At 44.7% G+C, this 19,153-nt stretch overlaps 1 protein-coding gene and 1 non-coding gene across 2 annotated transcripts in view; one reads left to right on the top strand and one right to left on the bottom strand.

Annotated features, from left to right (window-relative positions):
- GRAMD2B (GRAM domain containing 2B) overlaps nt 1-19,153 on the bottom strand; it is a 68,085-nt gene that overhangs the window by 10,365 nt on the left and 38,567 nt on the right. Inside the window, exons 2-8 of the mRNA XM_039236705.1 lie at nt 17,070-17,189; nt 13,962-14,073; nt 11,301-11,367; nt 10,271-10,374; nt 4,720-4,815; nt 2,450-2,521; nt 2,270-2,350 (exon numbers count right to left, since the gene is read on the bottom strand). Of these exons, the coding sequence (XP_039092636.1) occupies nt 2,270-2,350; nt 2,450-2,521; nt 4,720-4,815; nt 10,271-10,374; nt 11,301-11,367; nt 13,962-14,073; nt 17,070-17,189 (652 nt within the window). The remainder of the gene's footprint in view (nt 1-2,269; nt 2,351-2,449; nt 2,522-4,719; nt 4,816-10,270; nt 10,375-11,300; nt 11,368-13,961; nt 14,074-17,069; nt 17,190-19,153) is intronic.
- LOC120234752 lies at nt 5,804-5,912 on the top strand. The gene has a single exon (XR_005529190.1). It is a non-coding gene; the product is annotated as a U6 spliceosomal RNA (small nuclear RNA).

Below are 19,153 nucleotides of genomic sequence, written 5' to 3'. Positions count from 1 at the left end.
CCATACCACTGGCATTTTCCCAACACAACAGAGGATCTGGTCACTGAAACAGAGTTTTCCGGGCAGTTAGAATCCTGTCAACAGTGGCCAACTTGTTTGAAACGACAAATGTCTAGGGTAAAAAAAAAGCTGAACTAATGATTGAAAAGTTGCAGGATAAAACTAGAGGATTCGCTTCATCACGTTGTTATGAGAAAAAGTGACTGACATAGACATATATACGGGAAAAATAAGATGTAAAGTTTTCTACAATACGTGCTTTAAATGCAAAGGTACTCTTTAAACCATAGTTTAAAAAAAGGTATTGAAAACAAAAGGAAAAATGGCTTTAACAAGTTAGACGCTGAAAGGAATGTTTTGGCTATTTTTCTTCCCTCCCTGACTCCCTTAAAACCGAGCCAGGGCTCTTACTTTTGAATTCTAGAGGAATGATAGAGGGGTGCGGAGTAGGGAAAAAGCAGGCGTGTTTTACTTTGTATCTCATTCCCACCTCCACCCCACCCCCAATGTTTACGACCTGGAAGGACAACAGGTGTCATTAAAATGTCCTGGGGAAGGTCCAGTTAGGTTGAGATTGTCACAATTTAGGTTGTCCCCAAATGAAGGGACTCATCCGGTAAACAAATGACCATGCTTTCAGCTGATACCAGCCATCTTTTGATCGTTTCAGTAACTCATTTCCATTTCAGGCATGAATTTATAGGGGATAGAAAGATGAAAAATTCAAGTCTCTTGGATTTAACAATCAGTGACTGAATGCCTCAGACAGTAGGCAAAGCTCCATACACAGATGACTGCATGCCAACTGCAGCCTCATCATGAGGTTGGCATTTTACTGGATGAAGAAACTGAGTCACAGCAGTTCAAGAGCTGGTCTGATGGCATAACTCGGTTGGGTGGAGCCCAGACTTGAAACCAAGTTTGGATTCCAAATCCTAAGTGTTTCATTTTATTTTGTCCTGCTCCCTACTACTTGGTCGCAAGGTGGTTTTTTAAAAAATGAGATAAAATTCATGAAATCTAAAAGACCTCATTGAAAGCATACACTTCAGTGGTTTTTAGCACAATCACAGTGGCATGCATCCATCACCGCTGTCTTATTTCCAAACATCTCCTTTACCCCCAAAGTGAAACCCTTGACCCATCAGCAGTCCCCGTCTCGGTTCTCTCTCCTCCCCCACCCTTGGCAACCACCAATCCACTTTCTCTCCCTATCCATTTGTCTATTTGGGACCTTTCATGTAAATGGAATCAGCTGATAACGTGGCCTTCTATGCCCGGCTTCCTTCCCTTAGCATCATGTTTTCTAACTTCCTCCATGTTGTATGGATCAGTTTTCTTTCCTTTTTAGGGCCAAATAATATGCTGTTGTATGGACACAGGATATTTTATTTATCCATTCAGCAGACGATGGGCATCAGGACTGTTTCTGTCTTTTGGCTCTTAGGAACACAGCAGCTGTAAACATTCCTGTACAGCTTTTTATGTGACCATGTTTTCAATCCCTGTACTTTTTCACAGGTCTCAAAAAAAAAAAATTTGTAGACGTTACAACCGTGGGCTCATACCATTACACCGAAGGTATTTCAACATTTAACAGTAATCTGTTTGGAAATAATGACTCGAATAAACAAAGCTAGAAGTGGCTTGAGCCAACATGATACCACAATAGGTAGGAAACTTGTACAAATGGGGGAGGAACTACTTTCCACTGAAGATTTACTATACTGTCAATGGAATCTGAAGGAATCACAAAATCTCTTTCACTGGGTCACTACAGAGTCCTTCTTTTACAGTTATTTCTGGATGTTCCTCATCTTTCCTACTAAGCTATAAAGTCTTTGAAGGCAAAAGCTCGTTTTTTTGGTTTTTCTTGGTGTCCTTATTTCATACATTAGCACAGTGCCTTGAACATAGAAGACAATCAACGATTTGTGGGGATGGATCATGCCCCTCCTCCCAACTTGGTGAATCCCTCTAAAACAACACTGACAAGCAAATAGAGCAAGATTCTGGGCTCACCTCCACGGACCACCCACTCACCCAGACAGCCCACAATCCTGTTTTTTTTCTTAGGTAGGTCAGCTCTTCAATTATTTGGAAAAAGTCAACAGCCTTCTATGCCCCCCTGTTCTTGAGGACAGAAATGTCCCACGTCTTCAATTTTACCTCAGATACTAAGGTCCCCTGGTCATGGTGTCAGGAGAAGTGTAACTGGGACACATCACCCCCTTTCTTTCACACTGAGATAGTTATGTAGGTAACTCACCAGAGGCAGAGATGAAGGGCAGTCAGCCCGGAAACTGTTTTCAAGAGAAGACGGGTTGGGGCTGTTTCCAACACTTGTGTTCTGAAATTAGTGAAACCAAAACGAAAACCAGATGGACTATGAAACCACAGGAAATACAGAAGGGAGGCAGCAAGTGAGGCTTGGGGATGTCGTACTCACTTCTAAATGTCCACACACAGATTTTAGTAGTTTGTAAGTGGAATCTCTGGAGAGTAAGGAGACAAATATGTACTGAAAAACAAAACAGAGTGATGACTAAACATAACCGCCTGACGAGATATGAGAGTTCAGAGTGCAGAACTTTATCTGTATATATATATATATAATTTTTTTTTCTTTTTTTCCACTGGTCTATAGTCTCATTCACCTAGACATTCAGTTTTTATTCCGTTTCTGGAATAAACAAAACCTACTCCCCCACAACAGCAACAAAACCTTCCAGGCCCCTTAAGGAATAAAGAGATGTTGAATGACATGAAGGCTCCAATACCCTGACACTGGTGTCCCAAACAGACAGGCAAGACCTGGATGCTAAAAAATAAAAAAAAAAAAGGGGGGGGGGAGGGGGAAGGCTAGTGATATTTGCTAGATCCTCTTTAAAATGGGTTCCCCACTGCCTACCCCTTTTCTTTTAAGGTATTTAAAAATTCCCAAGGGTCTGCTTTCTCTGTTTTGACCTACATTTCCACTAAAAATTTCCCAGAGGCTCTCACAGGCTCATTCTTTTTCAAGCTACTTTCAGATTCTTCCTTGTGCAAATGTGGAGATTTTTCTAGTGGATGCTTCCATACAAGCAATGGGAAAGACATGACATCAGACTAGACAAGTAATTTGGTGACAGATGACAGAAGGAAAAATGATTTTACCAAAAATGGTACATGAAAGAAAATAAAATTCACTCTTTCTCCATCGACTTGAGCCACAAAATCTTTTCAGATCCCGTTTTCCGAAGTTTGTGATTATCGCTTTTACCCACCAATGAGAGCACTGGATATGCTTTCCAAGCGAGTATGTATTCCAAAGTAGTTAAAACTATGGGTCCTGCATTAGACCTAGTTGCAGAGTCTGGCTCTGACACCTAGAAGTGGGTGACATTGGGCTAACAACCCCACCACTCTTGGCTTCAGTTTTCTTTAAAAAAATTTTTTTTTTAAAATTTTGGCGGGGAAGGGGCAGAGGGAGAGGGAAATAGAGAATCCCAGGCAGACTTCATGCTATCAGCACAGAGCCCAAGGGGGGGGCTCGATCCCATGATCCTGGGATCATGACCTGAGCTGAAATCAAGAGTTGGACAACCAACTGAGCTACCCAGGTGCCCTTTGACTTCAGTTTTCTTGACACCCTACCCCCCATAGGGAGCAGTGTGGAACAAATGTGAAAACAGAAGCAAAGTGTTTAGCATATGCCTGGTGAGAAGTACTTGCTTATTAGCTATTAATATTAAAATTTTTTCCCTAAAATATTAACATATTTCCTACCAGATTAGAAGAGTCTCTTTTATCTTTCCTTCACTCTCCTTCCCTCTTCAAGTTATCCAGTATGGTTAGAAATGGAATGTAACTTTTATGCATTCATTGGAAATAGTAGGTAAAATATTAAAAAAATAATTTCAAGGGGTGCCTGGATGGCTCAGTAGGTTAAGCATCTGACTTGGGCTCAGGTCATGATCTCACAGTTCATGGGTCAAGCCCCTTGTTGGGCTCTGTGCTGACAGTTTGCAGCCCAGAGGCTGCTTTGGATTCTGTGTCTCCCTCTCTCTCTGCCCCTCCCTTGCTTATACTCTGTCTTTCTGAAAAATAAACACTAAAACAATAATTTCAAGCAAAAAATGAGGAACCATACTATTCTACTCCCTCTGTTTGGCCAAGCTGAAATAAACACCTCTCTATGCAGCTATTTCTGGTAGCACACTTTTGGGGTAACCCAGCAGTATGGAGCAGCTCTTGAATTTCTGTATAGAAGAACACTACTTAAAGCAACCTGGAAGCAAAGAGGGGGTAGGAACTCATCCTGAAGCCCCATGTGTACGGCAAGAACAAAATTTATGTATTTGGTATGGTTCTGGAGAAACACAAAGTAAGGTTGTGGGGAGGCTGGCCACTCCACTCCGGGGGCTCGTCAATATCACCCGGCCTCACCCCATCAACAGTGTGGTGGTGGGGGCTCTTTTAAATATTAAGTATTAGAGAATCTCAATATATCAGTTTAGCCTGTTCTAAGAGATACTAGGGAAAGAGAAGTTGGGAAATAATTTTTTTTTTACCTTGATCAAGCAAATATAATGAAGTCAGCAGGAAATTCAAAATTTCCTTTGAAATTTTGTGTTATTCCACACACAACAGGTATGTGGGAATAAAGCCCCTTGTGAGGGGAAGCAACACTCCAGCAACAGGACAAAGGAAAGACACCTTGCTCTGAGGAGTACTCACCCGGTCTGTGACTGTCGCTATAATCAGGGCATTTGGCACCAGAAGGGCAGTTTTGGTTTTCTTTATTAGGGTGACGGAAAAAGCTGGAATAGAGATCTGAAACAGAATCAGCGAGTTAATATTGGTTCAGACTTCACACAACAGGACTTCAAATCTTCACATTCAAGGGAAAAATTTTTTGAGGTTTAAGAAATCAGAACCACCAGTAAGCTCTCCAGCCTCCAAGAAGAAAAGCCAGGCTCCTCAAAGTTCCTTTTACAAAGCCAGAGGGCAAATGGGCATCATCAATTGTACTCAAGGGCTTGGTGGGAAACCTCCATCTTGAGACAAGGGAATGAATGCAAAGTGCACAGTCACTTTAAAGATAGGCCCAAGGCTCTAAAGAAGTTATGTGCTTGTGGACATCTGCTTGGGGTTCCTCTCCACAAACCCTGCTCTCCTGAGGCACGTGCGGGTAGGGAAAGCACTGAATAGTAATGGTAGGCAGAAAGTGTGGGATGTGAATTCTCAGCTCAGTTCGGAATAAAGGAAACCTCATTTTAAACAGAATCTGGAGGCCAAGAGGGGGAGCTCTCGTGCCCCACCTCTGGTCCTCAGATACCGACCCCAACAGAAAGAAGCCTCCACTCCACTTACTGCCCACCCCAGCTGGCAAAAGAGTTTCTCCTTGCCCAGCAACAATCTCAGCCAATAAGGAAATACCACATCTCATCCAATGAGAAGCCCTGAACTCTCACTTCTCTCCAATGGACTTGTGTTCAAAGCAACCCTTCCCAACTTCCTCCTTTTCTCTGTAATTTAATTTTCCCTCCTTTGATCTCTAGACCTGCCTGTGATTTGCCATAGCCTGCATGTCTCAAAGTGCTATTCCTGAGTAAACCCAGTGTGCTGATAAAACAACTGGCTGTTTTAAGGTGCACGCTATCTACATGAACTACTCAACCTCAAAAGCTACCCTTTCTAAGCCTCAATCTCCTGATCTGTAAAGTGGAGATACTCTTACTTGTTTCCCAGGATTTTCTGTTGATTAAATGAGATAATGTATGAAAAATGCCTAGCACTCATTAAGAAAGTCACTCATTGTGCTCTCTTAGGAAGCCCGTGCATAGAATAAAATTAGAACAATACAGAGAAGATGAGCATGGCCCCTGCACAGGGACGATGTGCACATTCATGAAGCAGTCCACATTTAAAAGAAAAAAAAAGTCAGTCATTTCCTCATTTGTCTCCTAAAAAGAGATTGGGTAAAATAACAGAATTCTAACTACTTTTCTGGTTCAAACAACAGAGATTTACAACAGTGACAACTGAAGTTACTCCCATTCATTCCTTCCTGTTCACCAGATGACAATGTCATTTAATTATGGCAGTCCTAGGAAGGAGTTCATCTTTTAAAAAAATTTTTTTAACTTTATTTTTGAGAGAAAGTGAGTAAGCAGGGAGGGGCAGAGAGGGGGACAGAGAATATGAAGCAGGCTCTATGCTGACAGCAGCAAGCCAGATGTGGGACTCGAACTCCCAAACTGTGAGATCATGACCTGAGTTATAAGTACGAGTCAGACGCTTAACCGACTGAGCCACCCAGGCAACCCAGGAAGGAAATATTCTGAGATGAGGACATGTGTTTTGAGAGGCAGGTGACTTGCCCAAGGTCATGCATATAATAGGTTACAAAGATGAACCAATCTGATCCAAGATGTGGGTTGTTTTTCATACAATGTACTACAAGCATGTACCGGATACTACAAAGACTAGATGTTCCTGATACTTTTATGTTCTATCCTCCAATCCAGTCTGGTTTCACAGAGAAATAGATCATATCCCTTTGGTCCTGGAAAACAGCCACACACCTTCATGGTAAAATGACCTGACTCCCTCCACAGGTGCATACTCGCTTGAACATTTTGTAAAAACGCTTCACATATTCTAAAACAGTACAAGGTCAGTGGGGAAGAGGAGGGCCTTAGGTTAGTACGGCCAGCTTGAAGGAAGAAAAAAGACCTTTAATTCTGATTACTTGCATTCACATATTTAGGTTTATGAGGTGGAAATATTCTATTCCTCAAAGTTCCAGATAGGGAGACTATGGAAGAATGAGGGCTAATTTTTTTTAAGTTTACTTATTTATTTTGAGAGAGAGAGAGAGAGAGAGAGAGAGAGAGAGAGAGAAGGGAGAGGGAGAGGGAGAGGGAGAGGGAGAGGGAGAGGGAGAATTCCAAGTGGGCTCCACACAGTCATCCCAGAGCCCAATGCAGGGGCTCGATCTCACAAACTGTGAGATCCTGACCTGAGCCAAAATCAACAGTTGGATGATTAACTGACTGAGCCACCAACGTGCCCTGAGGCGCTAATCTTAATGAGCCATTTGCTAAAAACTATTTTGCCAAAGAACTCTACCCTCTAAAATTTTGAAGTATGAGATGACTCATAAATTGTAATTTGGGACACCAAGATGAATGATGATATAAAAGTGAGTCTAATTTTGTTTCTGAGTAGCAACACACACAGAAACTAGGGGCTATTTGGATTTTTTCATGACGTAAGGCATGGAACACCTTTAGAAGGAGTTTTCAACCAACAGCTTCATAAGTATAAAACGACAATCAGACCACATTTGAGAAATAAAGCTTAAGTCACTTTTCAGTTTGAGCCTAGATGGAATCTGATACATGCATTTAACATTACTGGCATATGCAAATACTGCCAGAATGACCAGAAGGTCCTGATTACATTAGGGCTGCAGTTTATTAATATTTTTCCACTGTGGGTGCTTACAAAATGTCCCTCCCTAGAGTGTACCATTTGGTTGTCTTTAGTTCATCCTGGATGGTGTTGGATCCAGTAAGGAAAGTCTGCCACAGACCTGAAGCCCCAGTCTCCCTGACGGCATCCTCAGAGGGGAAGAAATGTACAAATCACTATCATGGTTCTTATTTCCCACCTCCTGAAAACTTCCAATGTCCTATCTCTTAGATTAGCTGTAGCACATCCAAAAGACCCACCACCTGCTCTTGTCACTATCACCATTTTGGCTGTGATGGCCTATCCTTAGCCCGTGTCAGGGGGAGATGACCACCAAGCCAAAGTAGGACTTCATAAAAATAACTTCACTCTCCAGGGCGGTAGAAGCCCCAAGAGACTGAACGACGGCACGTCGCTTCGTTTTCGAGGCCTGTGTGTCCACAGCTGGGACAGCAGCAACGTACAGCCATCAATTTACATTTGGTAACATGCCTTCCAAATACCACCCCCAAATAAGCCGGGGACTCATGTCCCCATTCCATGTGTCTGGACAGTGTGCCTCAGGGAAACTGAGTCATTTAAATGGCACCACACAGCTAACAGGTAGAGCTGGTCCTCCTTCCACAGGACCTCTGCCTGACAGGATTTTTTAATGTGTATTTATTTACTTTGAGAGAGAGAGAGAGACAGAGAACGCATGTGTAGGGGAGGGGCAGAGACAGAGGGAGAGAGAATCCCAAGCAGGCTCTGTGTTGTCAGCACAGAGCCCAATACGGAGCTTGAACCTACAAACCGTGAGATCATGACCTGAGTGGAAATCAAGAGTTGGACACTTAACTGACTGAGCCACCTAGGCACCCCCTGACAGGATGCTTTTGATAAAGAAAAAAAAAAGTCTTATGAGTGCAACAGAGAGACAGTACAAGCAGGCCCTTCATGCCAAACTACACAGAAATGCCCCTAGTACTGAATGTATTGTCCATTTAAGCCTTATGGCGGTCGTCTGAGGCAAGGAGTATATGTGCCTTCCGACACAGAGGAGGCAGCTGAGGCCCAGCGAGGCTCACCCACTAGGTCACAATCATACACCAAAGGACACGTGTAGCCAAGACTTGAACTCATAGTTTGTGAGTTCGAGCTCTGCATCAGGCTCTGCACTGAGTGTGCAGCCTGACTGGGATTCTCTCTCTTTCTGCCCCTCCCCCCTGCTCATGCTCATTCTCTCCCTCTGAAAACAAATAAACTTAAAAAACAAACAAACAAACAAGAACTCCCCCCATCCCTTCCACCATTTAACAAAGACTAAGTTTTTGTTCACTAATGTCTCCAGCCTTGCTGCTTTTGTCAGAGGCCTCAGCTCTGTCTGAATTCCTGAGAATTATCTTATCACACTGAACTGGAGTTCACTGCTACACAGTCCCTTCCCTGCTCCACGAACAAGTTCTTATAACTGGGACATCTAGAAAGACAGTGGAGCACTGCTTAACATTGCTTTGTGTTATCCTGACCCAGGTGAAACTTTATCGAAATATGTTTATCTAAACAGAACTCGGTATGATTAAGGAGCAATGTTAAAGTAACATGTCTGACCTAAGGCATGGTGTGCTAGTCTGCTCCCCCGTCACCCGCCAAATGGAGAATCTCCATGCCATTGGCTATGTAGCCATTATCCAAAAGACTGCCAGGGGCTTTAGGGAGAATATTTAAATAAAACATACCTATCATTCAAAACAAAAAGTTTTCAGCCAGCGACTCCATGGATATAAAAGCTGCTCTTCACAATCATGAGTCAGAGCGATTAAAAACTCATTACGTCAGGCAAACCGAAGGTGTTTCTCTGACTCCTCTCATGGTGGTGGCCTGAAGGACTGTGGTGTGATAGTGCAGGTCAAAGGGCAAGAATGCCAATGGGAGGGGATTATCTTTTTCCTTCTTGGGACAGTCCCAAGGTCTTTGCTTTGGAAGGCAGTGCACTGGGAAAACTGCCAATTCCTTTAAGCTACCCTCCTTAACCGCTCACGTGTCTCGGGCCTGTGCTCCCTCGCATCTGTTTTACGAAGACAGTTGTCACCTGTGGTCCACTGGGGATCGTGGGTGTCTGACGCTCTCAGACCTGATATAAAGTGAGCTCTAATCACTAGCTTACTGATAGGTTTGTTTTCCTACGTGTCTCCGACGGTAACTGATAGGTACACAGTGCAAAAGTCGTTATTTATTTTATTTTTATTTTTTTTTAAGTATTTTTGATTTATTTCTAGGAGAGAGAGAGAGACAGCGTGAGCAGGGGAGGGTCAGAGAGAGAGAGAGTCACAGACTGAAAGAGGCTCCAGGCTCTGAGCCGGCAGTCAGCACAGAGCCCGACGCGGGGCTCGAACCCACAAACCGCGAGATCATGACCTAAGCGAAAGTCGGACGCTTAACCAACTAAGCCACCCAGGCGCCCCAGTTGTTATTTTAAAAATGGTTTTGGGTGTAATACATATCTTTGCAACAAATTATGGCACGCTCCCTAAATGAACAACTGTGAGGATTCTCTGGTGACATCTGGGTAAAAAGGCTTTTGTGTAGGGTTGTGGGAGAGAGAGATGGATATAGGGAAATACATAGAGAGTGGTCTTTAGGGAAAGAGGGAACTTCGTGTCCTTTAGAGGTATTCAGAACCTGCACTATTTGGAACGATGATAAAGGAAATAAAGATCTAAGGGTATGATAACAATACAAATGTTTATAAACATTGTCACACTGCAAACAACTGGTATTCACAATATGTAATAAAGTGCATAGCTTTCTTTAAAAAAATTATACCTACCTTAGTGTCTTTTCCGAAGACCTTGGAATGAAAACAAATCCAGTTTTCTGATACAAAGAGCTTCCCCTGGTATAAGATCTCTTTCTGAAGAGCGCAGGTAAAACCTGGGAAAATATATACAGGTGTAAGAGCATTTAAGAGTTTCCCTGTAAAATAAGAATTGCATATATATGTTGGAGACTCAGGATTGGCAGAGATAATACACTTGTACTCAAAACATCTTTCACCTCTCTGTCAGTCATCTTTAGGAGAATAAAGATATGGGGATGAGGGTTTGTATTTTAATCCCAAGCCTTACACACACGAGTATAGCAATCAAAATGCAAGACTTGCAAATGAGAATTCCAGAATGGAGTTTCAAAATCTCCTCTACTTAGGAAGTTATGTCACCTGGTACTAATGTTGACACTCCTGCCCCTCCTTCCCTGGGGTTGTCACTAATGACTCCTTTGGAAATGGATGCTCTCACTGTGGGAAGAGCATGTGACCTCCATGTTTGGCTGTCATGCGAGGAATCCAGCATCCTGTCTTAGGTTTATATCTTGAGAGGCTAGAATGGAACTCCGGTCCTCATGGACCTAAGAAGAGCTGAGTAGGTGCTAAGTGGCGCGCTGGTGAAGATGTTCCGGTGTGATAATCATGCTGTGTGTAGCTCAGGGATGGACATGTGTCTGCGCATTAGAATCTGTGTTTCCTGTCAGCCTTCTTCTAGTGGCCTCTCCTCCTCAAAGCTGGCTATCTTCAATCTCGGGATAGCCCAAACACAGTGCACTGCAGCACTGAATCCAGAAGGTGAGGAAATCATTCCGGCATCACCTTGGAGGGTTCCCCAGCATGTGGAAGGATTCCGTTTCCTATTCTACTCTCTCACCTTTCAAGCTGCTGGAGGAAGGCTGAATGAGGCTGCCATCACTGTTACATCTTAACTTTCAAATCCCTGTTGCACTTGGTGATCCAGTTCCCAGACGGAGCCTGCTTTCTATCCCCAAGCCAACCAGCACATTTTCACAACAAACAGGTCAGCACTTACTCTGCCTCAGCGGTTCCTCAGTGGGGACATCAAGAAACAGCTTGTGGAACTGCATGTTGGCCTTATACTACAACGAGAACACAACACAGGCATCAGCTCTCGCGTTTCCAATTTTAACTTCCATCTAAATTTGTTAACAAATTTCCCCTCCCTTACTATGGTATCTTGAGGAATTCCTTTTCTCTGACTTCACAGTCTTCAACGCAACCCTTCCAGGAAGGTGGGGTGCAGATATTTCATTTTCCAACAAGATTAGTGACTTGCTGGTTGGACAGACGTGAGTAATCATGCCGCAGCCTTCTGCCAAGGTGGCTGGACAAGGATGTCCCTAACAGGTGACATGGAATGCCAAGAGATGTCACCAGGGAAGGCAGTAGATCCCAGGGCACTGAAGATACACAGACTCTTAGAGGACGGCAGTGGTTGAAAGCTCACAGACACCTGAGTTCAAGTCTTGGCTACACAGCTCCTTGGTGTGTGACTTTGACCTAGTGAGTGAGCCTCGCTGGGCCTTAGCCGCCTCCTCTGTGTCAGAAAGCACATATACCGCCTGCGTCAGAGGACCGCCGCGAGGCTTAAATGGACAGTACAACCAAAAGACCCACCACCTGCTCTTGTCACTATCACCATTTTGGCTGTGAGGGCCTATCCTTAGCCCATGTCAGGGGGAGATGACCACCAAGCCAAAGTAGGACTTCATAAAAATAACTTCACTCTCCAGGGCGGTAGAAGCCCCAAGAGACTGAACGACGGCACGTCGCTTCGTTTTCGAGGTCTGTGTGTCCACAGCTGGGACAGCAGCAACGTACAGCCAGCAATTTACATTTGGTAACATGCCTTCCAAATACCACCCCCAAATAAGCCGGGGACTCATGTCCCCATTCCATGTGTCTGGTCAGTGTGCCTCAGGGAAACTGAGTCATTTAAATGGCACCACACAGCTAACAGGTAGAGCTGGTCCTCCTTCCATAGGGCCTCTGCTGACAGTACTTTTTTTTTTTAATGTGTATTTATTTTGAGAGAGAGCGAGCGAGCGAGCAGGGGATGGGCAGAGACAGAGGGAGAGAGAGAATCCCAAGCAGGCTCTGTGTTGTGAGCACCGAGTCCAATATGGGGCTTGAACCCACGAACTGTGAGATCATGACCTGAGCGGAAATCAGGAGTTGGACACTTACCTGACTGAGTTACTTAGGTGCCCCCTGACAGATGCTTTTGATAAAAAAAAGTCTTATGACAGAACAGAGACATTACAAGCAGGCCCTCCGTGCCAAACCACGTAGAAGTGGCCCAGTGTCGCCATCATGAAGGCCTTCAGAAGGGTCCTACACGCCCCCACAAATCAGCCATTTTATAAAGTAGGTTATCTCCTGCTGCTTCCTGCAAGTATACTGTGCATCCAGAAAGTAACCTGGATTAAAGTGAGGTATTCCAAGGGGGCTTTCCTGAGGTTTTTTTTTTTATTTATTCATTTTTTTTGCCTTTTTAATGGCTACAGTGAGCACTGGTTGCATGGGTTGATTAAAAATAACCTGGGCCAAGGGGCATCTGGGTGGCTCAGTCGGTTAAGCGTCTGACATCGGCTCAAGTCATCATCTCCCAGTTCGTGGGTTCGACCCCTCTGTCGGGGTACGTGCTGACAGCTCAAAGCCTGCTTCTGATTCTATGTCTCCCTCTCTCTTTGCTTCACCTTTGCTCACTCTGTTTCTCTCTCTCTCGAAAATGAATAAACGTTAAAAAACAAAAAAACCTGGGCCAACCCCCCCCACCCCAAAACACTGGAACATGAAGTCTTAATAAATGTGGAAGTAATAAAAGGCAAAAAATTAATTAATTAAAAAAAATAGATGGTGGAAATGATGTCTATCAGAAGGGATAGATAAATCCAGTATGTGGTTCCTGACTGGATTCCAGAGAGGGGAGGGGGCCAAAAAACATGTATCAAGGCATTTGCTACTGGGACGACTGTGAAACTCGGACACGGATTTCAGAGGAGTAATATTTTTGAATATTTACTATTTGAATTTTTTGTGTGTGCCAATGGGGTTTTTGATCTCATTCTTAGGAAACACATATTCGAGTATTTAGCGGGTGGAGTGTCAAAACACAATCTCAAACTACTGGCCCCAGTAAGTATGCCACACCCTACGACACAGGGGTGGGCTCTGTAATGCATCCGGTGGGTTTTGGAGTGGAACCGAACTGCTTCTAGAGGACAGTCATGACTGTCCCCAGGTTTTCCACCTTGGTAGGCAGCCAGGTTGCCTTCCATTCTCACAGGTGCTGTATCACACTCTTTCATTTTGATGCAAGGCCATCACAGCTCTCTTAATTATCAGGCAAGCTAATTATCTTGGCTATTAAGACCAGCACATGACCGAGGAGGTCCCTGCTCTCGGGGCACTTGTCAGAGTTAGGGGTCATGGTCTCCAACTCCCCCCACCCAGGATATACCGGAAGGTAAGTGGTGAAATACAATACTGATTAAGAGTCGGCCTCAGGATCTGCATCCTGTTCTGTCTTCCAGATTTTCTACAATCTACATATGAGAGTCCTGAACGGTGGCAAGATTCACACTTGTGTTCTTCCTTTCCCTTGGCTCTAGGTGCCCCTGGCCCCCCACCCCCAACCTCTGAGATGATGTTCTCCATATTCCCAAGTTACCTGGCTGGAAGACGAAGACTTTTTCCTGTCCATCTTAGACTCGTTTTTGCTTTCTGTTTTACAGTTGTTCTTATCACTTCCTACAGAGGCACCATCAAAACTGGATTTTGACCTGAGGAAAGAGGACCCAGGGAGTCTGTAAGATGAACTGTTTCATGCTACTCATTAATCCTATTATAATAAATCTTGATTAGTATACCATCTCCTAGGAAAACCTGACATTTGTTTTGTTTTTTTGGACATCAGTGATCACTCATGATACTCTACGAGCATTTACATGGCACAGTGCGTAGGAGATGGGGTGGTTTTACAGGGTGGCACTCTCAGTCCGCAGCAATGCAGATTTCTAGAAGCGAGAAATACTAACTGAATTGTGAAGGTAATTATACCATCTCAAAGTATTTTAGGCAGTACAAGAGGAGTACTATAGGCAAATTATTAAACAAAACTGCAGCTATAGCTCAATTAAACAGTATTTTTGTTTCAGAATTCTATTAATATTTAACATGGGTTAAATGAGTAGGGCATTGTATTAAAGGCCTAGAGGCTCCTTTTTCTTTAAGGAGCCTGTGGATGCATTCAACATCTTTTTTAAAAGGCAGCACAAGACTTAGTGCCAAATAATACGTACCAGAGGTGTTAGGAGGAGGTACAGAGAGATTCTAAGTCAAAAGAAGGTAAGAGGTAATGGATAGCACAGTGCGGGTTTAATACACTGGGCCTCAGGGGATGAGCAGGAGTTGGGTGTGAGGAAAAGAGAAACAAAACACCTCAGAGTGGGAAAACAGCAGAAGTGAAATCAGGATAAAAATGAAGACCATGTTTCAAAGTCAAGTTTTCCTTTGTTCTACTAAGGGCAGAGGTTGGAGCTCCAGTGTTTGTTTCTAACATGATTCCAGTCCTGGCTCTTCATTGGAGTAGATGTGTGAATTGGCACACATCTTCAATCTTACAGACAGAATTATTTTCAAGTGGAATGCGTGTATGATTTTTAGAGGTGTATATATGAACAACTTTTATGATACAATTACGTAGTTGTTTTGAGCATGGGGAAAAATGGCACATGAAATCCATGATTCTACAATATGACTCCTTAGAAAGAGACGCAGTTAAAATGAGTATTTAGTTCAAAGCAGACTTAAGAACCCTGAGTAACTCAGGTGGTATAAGGGTGTGACTGAGAGAGAAAGGACTGGAGTTAAGACTTTAGACTTAAGACTTTAGACTCCGGGTTTCTCAGCTCTGAACAGATAGGCTATATGATATTCCAAGCCCCTGCCAGCCCCAACAGTTTGGGTCCATGATGTTCTAACCACAGGTGAAATACCTCTCATTGATTCAGGGTGTCAGATCTGGTTTTAGCTACTGGCCACTGACCCTATTCACAGATACACATTCCTTTATAATTCTAGGGCTTACTTTTTTTATTTTTTCAAATTATAAGTCACCATTTGTAGTCAAAAATAAAATTATTTTTACAAATGGCAAGTTACCTATTATTTATACTATCCACTAATCTGAATTAATCACCTCTACTGATTTACACTAGTAAACGTTACTGGAATCACCAAGGCAACAATCGGACCTTGTGAAGGACTGTAAGCAAATTGTGACAAGTAGGGCAGCTGTACCGTGATGAATTCAAGAGGCACGAGAGATGGGGCTTGTCTGCACAGCACTAGTCTCTGGGGATGCGGTGGGAGGGGCGCCTATTTATATGGTATGGATATCTTTGTGTCTGCTCAACTGTGTTACTCTCTCATCTCACAGGTCACTCTGAGCAGGACCGGAGGTCCAGTGCAAAATGAAAACGGAGGGCCTCTTATTCAAGAATTGGGAATTTCCAGTGAGAGCAGAGCATTAAATCAAGCGTGGGGCTCTTTGCAACTGCACAGATGACACACCCACACCATTTAACAAACATGCCCTCATGATTGAGTGTATTATTCTCACACGAAGCCTGGGGGAGGTGGAGAAAAACCCACAGTGTTTTTAAAGCGCCCGCTGGAGCCAGTCAATAATGGTGAAAGATACAAGAAACAACATGCTTTGTGCGTTTGCCCGAGACCCATTTGCTGAGTGAGGTGAGGTGCTCTGACAGCAAACAGCTGTAGAAAGAAGGGTTGAAAGTGAGGTGTCAAAACAGCCATGCAGAACTGATGAAGAGAGAAGTGGAAGCAATAGAAAAGAAAAACGTGGGGGAGAGAGAAGACTTACTTTTGGTCTTGAGTGAAGGAAGGATGTGGAGAGAGGTAATGGGCTGCGTAGCCAGAGAGGAAGGGAAAGGCAGGAGTTATTTAATTATCCTTCAGCAGAGGCCAGAAGCCCCAGAAGGTGCAGTTTTGACAGTTCCCGTAAGAGCGAGAAGAGCAATCACTCCACCACTCAGGACAGACCCCTGGCTACATGCACCATCAGTGACCACTGAAAGGATCATTCTCTTCTAAGGGCAAAAAAGCAACTTTAAGCTCCTACTTCTTCTTGGCATGTGAACAAAGCATGTAACAACGAGTCTCTGAGAGTGACAGGGACCGTGGCTCATCTCAAAACTGCCTGCTCCCCTCTAGGTTCACGACCAAACTGACGCTGGCTCCCAGCAGCGGCCCAGGACAACAGGCAGCGCCCGGAGACACGCACACCCTGTTGGGAGATCCCCAGGCAGGGCTCCCCCTCCGCTTTTTCGTGGCTGCCAGGAAAGCGAGACAGCAGGTGTGCACACACACAGGGAGAGCAGATACTCCGACCTGGGCGGGCCCCACCAGCACCTGGCCAGCCTTTCCAGGTGCCGGGTCAATCTATGCCAGACGGTGGGCCGTCCTGGCCCTATCACTCAGCAAGATCAGTCCTTGAAGAGAGGGGCAGGTGTTCTGTAGTAGGTTGGGGCAGGAAGGAGAAAAGATGCTGCCAGGAAGGGATGAGAAAGGAAGGCAAGCATCAGCGCCCGGGTTGAGGAAAACCACCCCACCTTCTTTCTCAGGGGGCCATCTGCTTACAGTGGATCCTCACTCGTGACAACCACCATCAAACTAGCAACGCCAGCTCCTCCCAGCCTCCCCTCCTCCCCACCAAAGGCCCCAAAGAACCAAGAGTCAACGTGAGGACACTCACCGCAAGGAAATGAGTCTCTTCTGGTCTGGGGACTCGGCCTCGCAGGATGGGGTAGGAGACTGGGCTGTTGGCGACCTGCAGATCTTCTTTTTCTCCTCCAAGCCATTCTCAGCCTCTGGGCTGGAGAAGAGAGAAAAACGCTTCACCTTAGACATCCAGGGAAGGGGGGTTGTGGAAGGAAAGATGATGAGAAACCCTTGCTTTCTGGAGAGTGGAACAATGTTCAAGCCCCACAACAGGCTGAAGTCAACGTGGACAGCTGTGCCCTTTCCAGATCTCCATCGTGAAGCCCTTCAGCCGGCGCCTCCAGGGCAGGAGCTCAGGGTCCCGCCTGCCCCGCAGGTAAACATCCGGTTCTGTAGCTCCCGAGCAGGTGCTGGTGGGCCCCGCACTGCCCAGCTCTGCCCTGCTAGCTGCGTGCTGAAGCGACAGATCACCTGGAGGCTGGGAGGGCCCCTGCACACACGTGCTCAGCACACACGCTCGCTCGCTCGCTGCCAGCTGTGAGTCTTCCTGCTGGGAGCCCCCGCCCCTTTGTCTGCATTTCACTTATGTTACTTACCACCTACTGTTGTAGTTATATAGGTCCCACTTTGGGTTGGCCATGTTTTAACCAGGGACCTTCCTCTGTAAGCAGGTACCTATTCCAGGCTGGGTAGGAATTAGCACTCCCAGCTTACAGATCTGGAATTGGAGGCTCTCACAGATCAACGTGCCCAACTTCACAGAATCAGCATGGTTCTGAGTTAGGATTCGAGCTCAGGTCTGTCCATCTGGGAGGTCTCTGGGTCCACACTCATCCTCATATTCTCTAGCTCTTTTCCCTGCCATCTACCCCCTCTCCCTCAATCACCGGTCTATCCATCTAGCCCCCTTATTAGCTCTTTAGTGTGAGAGCTCCACGGCTGGGTGAGGATCTTATTAACTTTTATACTGACCACAGAGTCCAGGTGAGTGCTGGTATGTAATAATGATCACTAGGCTTTTAGGAAACTAGGACTGACCTCGGTGAAAGAAGGACTAGAGAGAAAAACAAGTCAGGATGGTTTACACGCTGAATCATTAAGGAATGGAGGTAATGAGTGTGTGGATACAGGAGTTGAGCTCCCTCAATCTTAGGGACTGGGGACATCAATTCCAATAGAAGCAAGAAGAGTAAAAGGAACAGGGGAGGACAGGTACATGGTGTTTTAATTTACACGGAGCAGACCTTCTTCAGCGTCAGCCTGCAAAGCACAGAATTCACAAGAACTTTTTCTGAGAATGTGAGAGCGCCACGGTGGCTGAACATAAAGGGAAAATGCTAAGATAGCATCGCTATGACAGTTTGGCTAATTTTAATCCTGCTTTACTGCCTATTTGGTGTCTTCACCTGCAGATGACCGCACAGGCAGGAAATGCCATTGGTTAGTTGAAGTTTTGTGGTTGCTTGCTTAAGACACTTTCCACAGTATATGAGAAGGCACGCCCATACCACTAACACCGCAGCAGTGTCAAAATCAACACCAAGGGTATGTGACAAGGTATCCAATTAACAATCCCTACATGTGGTGCATATTCTTATACTGTAGTTAGTATTTCTCTTTTTCTAAGTACATGAATATTCAAGGACAGAAGCCCAACTTGCCACTTCTTCAACTCTCAAGGTACTCAAAAGCACTTATATACATTAAAAGAGCTCAGTCCGTAAACGAATTGCATTATGCGACAAAAGGTACATGGAAGGCTTTGAAATATTAACAGGAAAACACTGCTATGGTTTAAAATACAAGATTTTATTTAATGTTAGCATCAAGTTCAATTCACACACTCAGAATCTGAGAACTGTTAAGGGGCTTTAGAGCCTATCTCTCCTAACCACCCTCTCCAAACACACACATTATTCCGATTCTTCAAAGGCATCAGACAGCAATTCACTTGAGAACCCCTCTTTAAGGGGGGAGAATGAGTGTGTGTGGACCCTCAATAATCCACTCAGCATTTATTTACATATTTACTCAGTGTTATACAGGAACCAAGCCCCTGCTACCCTGTACAGCATCTCTGTGTACTCAGAGCCTCCCCACTACGAAGCACTCATAAAA

The sequence above is a fragment of the Hyaena hyaena genome, unplaced genomic scaffold, assembly GCF_003009895.1.
Source record: "Hyaena hyaena isolate Hyena2069 unplaced genomic scaffold, ASM300989v1 scaffold_115, whole genome shotgun sequence".
In the NCBI taxonomy this organism is placed as follows: domain Eukaryota; kingdom Metazoa; phylum Chordata; class Mammalia; order Carnivora; family Hyaenidae; genus Hyaena; species Hyaena hyaena.
This window is presented reverse-complemented; position numbering and strand designations above follow the sequence as displayed.